The 4,536-nt window shown below is 32.7% G+C and overlaps 2 protein-coding genes across 2 annotated transcripts in view; both read right to left on the bottom strand.

Annotated features, from left to right (window-relative positions):
- The window catches only part of LOC111089296 (transient receptor potential cation channel subfamily M member 1-like), a 4,613-nt gene extending 981 nt beyond the window's left edge, over positions 1–3,632 (bottom strand). The window contains exons 1-5 of the mRNA XM_022401534.1: positions 3,588–3,632; positions 3,077–3,405; positions 2,328–2,580; positions 684–780; positions 99–192 (exon numbers count right to left, since the gene is read on the bottom strand). Of these exons, the coding sequence (XP_022257242.1) occupies positions 99–192; positions 684–780; positions 2,328–2,580; positions 3,077–3,405; positions 3,588–3,632 (818 nt within the window). The remainder of the gene's footprint in view (positions 1–98; positions 193–683; positions 781–2,327; positions 2,581–3,076; positions 3,406–3,587) is intronic.
- Positions 3,633–3,984: 352 nt separating this feature from the next.
- LOC111089297 (transient receptor potential cation channel subfamily M member 5-like) overlaps positions 3,985–4,536 on the bottom strand; it is a gene marked incomplete at its 5' end in the record, with an annotated part of 4,907 nt that continues 4,355 nt past the window's right edge. Inside the window, one exon of the mRNA XM_022401537.1 lies at positions 3,985–4,028. Within this exon, the coding sequence (XP_022257245.1) occupies positions 3,985–4,028 (44 nt within the window). The remainder of the gene's footprint in view (positions 4,029–4,536) is intronic.

Below are 4,536 nucleotides of genomic sequence, written 5' to 3'. Positions count from 1 at the left end.
TATTCATATTGATTTGTGCTATTTCAATAAAGGTAAATAGTTTGAATAATAATACAATGAATCATCTGATTTTATTAACAGATTTTATTAACACTTACTCCACAACTCCTACTGGCAAACACTGGCCTGTTGATTTAAGAAGAATATCTTCATCACCATCCCTTTCATCCTTATCATCATCAGAGTCTAAGTCTAAAAGAAAATATCTCCATCTTTATTTGTTTAATCGCCATTTTAACGCATGGATGAGGTTTTTAGGGACAATATTTTCTATATTTACTCTCAAACTGAATAAACAGAAATATTCAGCATTAAAGAGAAAGTAAAACATTAACACAGTCTTCAACTATTTAAAAAACTATTGCTCCATATGAGAGTGCTTTATCCCTTCATAATCCAGAAATAATTTCAATCCTTTCTGTTTGAAAAGTCCACAGACCAGATTTTTTCTACTTCAGAAAGCTTTCTTCTGTTAAGTTTTTTAACCTAGAACAAAAGTTTTATTAAAGAAAATCACCTTAACCTTTATGCACACATGAAATTATATAAAGCATAATACCTCATTAACAAAACTTAGCACAAAACATTAATATAAAAAAAAAATTATTGATTATTCCTTGAAGTTCAACCTTTCCATTAAAATCCTCCACCAATTCAGTCTTGTATCAGGCAGATCTTTTTACCTGATATATCCTTGAAAGCGTTCCAAGACTCTCGTGGGTCCACCTTGAACCTGACCCAGATATACATCGGAAATATCAGGAAAGCACATATAATCACCTAGAAAAAAATGAAAGTCTTCTTACTCTTGTAAGGTTATTAAATTCTTCTGATTTTTATAATTAAGCTAATTTCTCCACATTATTGGGTGCTGATTTTAATTACGTTAACTGCTCATTAGTCTTCGACTTTCTCTATCAAATGCGTATTAAGATAAAAAGATCTAGTAGCTTGTATTTATTTTCTTTTGTATATTACAACTTCAGTTGTTTTGAAAAGTAAGCAAAGAACTATAAAACAACGACAAAACCTAGATACATAAGTTTGAAAATATTTTACAATATGCCGATTTACTGTCAAGCATTATACAAAAGTGGTTGCAGGTCTTATATCCAAGTTTGATTAAAAAAAGAAAAAAATATAATAACTGCAATGGTAAGCAACAAATTTTCAATAAATGAGTTATCCATGCATCAGTTCCATTTGAAGCTAGCTTTTCTAAACTATTTATGCACCAAATTGCATGATTTCGTTGGTTATGATTGTTTGTTTGTTATGGATTTCACGCAAAGCTACACGAAGGCTGTCTGCGCTAGCCGTCCCTAATTTAGCAGTGTAAGACTAGAGAGAAGGTAGCTAGTCATCACCACCCACTGTCAACTCTTGGGCTACTCTTTTACCAATGAATAGTGGGATTGACCATCACATTATAATGCCGTCACAGCTGAAAGGGCAAGCATATTTGGTGCGAAGGAGATTCGAATCCGCGACCCGCAGAGTGCTAGTCGAATGCCCTTTCCACCTGGCCATGCCGGGCATTCAAGCATTTCAAAGACTGTTATACGTTTAACACGTTACTCATTTTTTAACAGAGGGTTGTAATACAAAATCTAAAATTATTCAATCTTATGGATCCTAATGGTATAGAAACAAGTCTGTAGCCTGAAGTGTAAAGGCAGAAATAAATATGTGGTGAAATGTTATGTTCAATAAAATACAAATAAATCTTGCATGAAAACTTGGACATGGCAAAAAGTTTTAGAGTTCAAGGAAGTAATTAAAAATATTAACTACATGTATCCTAATTTCTTCATGTTAGGAATTACACAACCTGAAGAAATTAATTATGTCTAGCACTTACAAAGAAGACTTCAAAATAAATCTATGTACACCTTTCATCTATCGAATTGACAGAACATAAACATTTGCCTGCTAGGAATTACAAAGGTTTTTCTTTTAAGTAGAAACACAAGTACACACAGTCAGGTCATTAACATAAATTATGAACATAAGACTTGTATATGATTTGAGTTTCATACTTTTCTTTATATCCAATATTAGTAATAGTAACATCGGATATAAACAGCTCACGATGATGGAATGTGCAGAAAATTAGTTGTTTAGCTTCAATCACTGATGTAAATGGCCCTATGTTAGTTATTATAATGCCATCAGAATGAATGGATCGTGTATTTCATTTCAACAAATCAAAGCAGAGAAAAGGTTTAAGCATTTTTGTTTTTCTCAGACTGAAGCAATAACAATAATCACTATACAAGCAAAGATTATTCACAGCAGTAGGAACAAACAACATTAGTTTTACGTACCTTAACCCACTGCGGAAAGGTCACGACTCCCCAAGTCAGCTCTCGGACACGGATGTTTCCCAAAAACATGTTTGTCAGCCATTTCTGGCAACATGGATGTGAAAGAAAGATTCTTATTTTAAAGTCCGCAGCAAGCTCCACTGCAGTTTTATATTCCCACTCAGGACTTTCTTCATTTAAAACATCATACGCACGACATGTAGCTTCCTTGTAGCTCACATCTAGCACTCTGGTGGCCTTATCAGCAAATTCCCTGTCCAGAAAAAAGAAAACCTATAGTTGCTGTAAAGTCCAAGGTCAAACATTAATACAGGTCACCTCAAAACAGTACTGAGAAACATTAACTGTCTATAAAATAGCCATCATATAATTTTAATGTTAAAAAGACCTAGTTATTGTAAATATTATAAAGTGTCAGAAGCTTCCTAAAACATTTAACAAAGTTCTTTAATCCAAGATCTTAAATAATGCCATCAGCTTCACAACACTATAACACCAAACCACAGTATATTATCATTCACGTTTATATTTTTTTCAATTCTGCAGAATGTGAATGAGGTAATTCTATTACTTTCTAGCTCTGATCATGTTTCTTAAGAGCAAACTAAAATAAAACACGTGTATAAAGATTCTAAAAAATGAAAACTTTTAGTAACCCCTTTTTCATAAATATTTTTTATACCATAAACTTATAAAATCAATTCAGTTTTTTTTTTTTCACTGAAGCAAAGAAGCAATACTGCACTCACTTTTGTAATCTTTTCATTTCAGCTTTCAATGCAGACTCACTCACATAACTTTCTAGTCTCTCAAACATCATGGAAACAACAAGACCAAGGTGAATTGGCTGGTCTGAATGTCTCCACAAGATTTCAGCTAATTCTGACTTCTTTGTGCAGACAGCCCACATTATCAGTATTGTCAATGCCCTTCTCTCAGCCCCTGCATGGTCAGTAACATACATACCCATGGCATTAAGTGACAAGCCTTGGGGATCAATGTACTTGGAAAATCCAGTCAATATTGAGATAAGCCAGTTTAAATCATTTTCTATAAAGAGTCTACCAATCTTGGATATCTGAAAATAGATTCAAACATAGTATCAGAAACAGTAACTATCAAATTTAAATGCTATAAAATGCACACTGTACTTGGCACTGAGATCAAAGCTAAAGTGAAAATATCCTATACAACAGATCACCTAGAAATACTAACCATCACAAATTCATATACCCAAAAATTAAATATTAAAATAATTACATAGCACTGAATCACCAAGTTTGTCATCACCACTGTTAATGCCATTTTTAGCTCTAATTCCAACAATATGTTACAAGGTTCCACAGCTTAGAAGATTTGGGTTAGTCCTAAGTTCATAACTATATTAATCTAACAATGGAAATTAATCTGCATAATTGGGATGGGATGCATTTGCAATTTTCAGAAAACTGAGAATTTTTTTTTTAATTACATGTTGGGGAAACTCTTGTAATTTTAAGTTATTACACTTCACTGAAAAGGTAAACTTTAATTAAAACTATTGTGATTCTTTATTGTAAATATTTCATTACTTTTTATCTTCAACTAATTTTTTAAATGTAAGATAGCTTTCAAGGATTCTGGTTACAGACATGGTGGCCATACTGCATTCCAAAATTTATTCCTCAACCTTTTCAGGCAAAATACCAGATTTTTCTAGACCTGCATATGTGCACATAAAATACACATATATTTCTGCTTCTGATCATAATCTTACCAAGTTAATAATACTTTAACCTATAAACTATTACAAATGGTTATACAAACTTAAAAATACACTGATAAATGTCTTCAAACAACAAAGATGTTCCACTTATTAACATTGCCTTTTTTTAATAAAAGAATTTCTTGATTTTATTCATTGTCAAGTATAATGAATTGGATAATTATTTGTTTGTTTGTTTTGAATTTTGTGCAAAGCTACACGAGGGCTATATGTGCTAGCTGTCCCTAACTTGGCAGTAAAAGACTATATGTGCTAGCTGTCCCTAATTTGGCAGTGAAAGACTATATGTGCTAGCTGTCCCTAATTTGGCAGTGAAAGACTACAGGGAAGGCAGCTAGTCATCACTACCCACTGCCAACTCTTGGGATACTCTTTTACCAACAAAATAATGGGATTGACTAGCACATTATAATGCCCCCATGGTTGAAAGGGTGAGCATGTTTG

The sequence above is a fragment of the Limulus polyphemus genome, unplaced genomic scaffold, assembly GCF_000517525.1.
Source record: "Limulus polyphemus unplaced genomic scaffold, Limulus_polyphemus-2.1.2 Scaffold5819, whole genome shotgun sequence".
Classification (NCBI taxonomy): Eukaryota; Metazoa; Arthropoda; class Merostomata; order Xiphosura; family Limulidae; genus Limulus; species Limulus polyphemus.
Note: the sequence above shows the minus strand (reverse complement) of the source record. Positions and strands in the feature narration are given on the sequence as shown.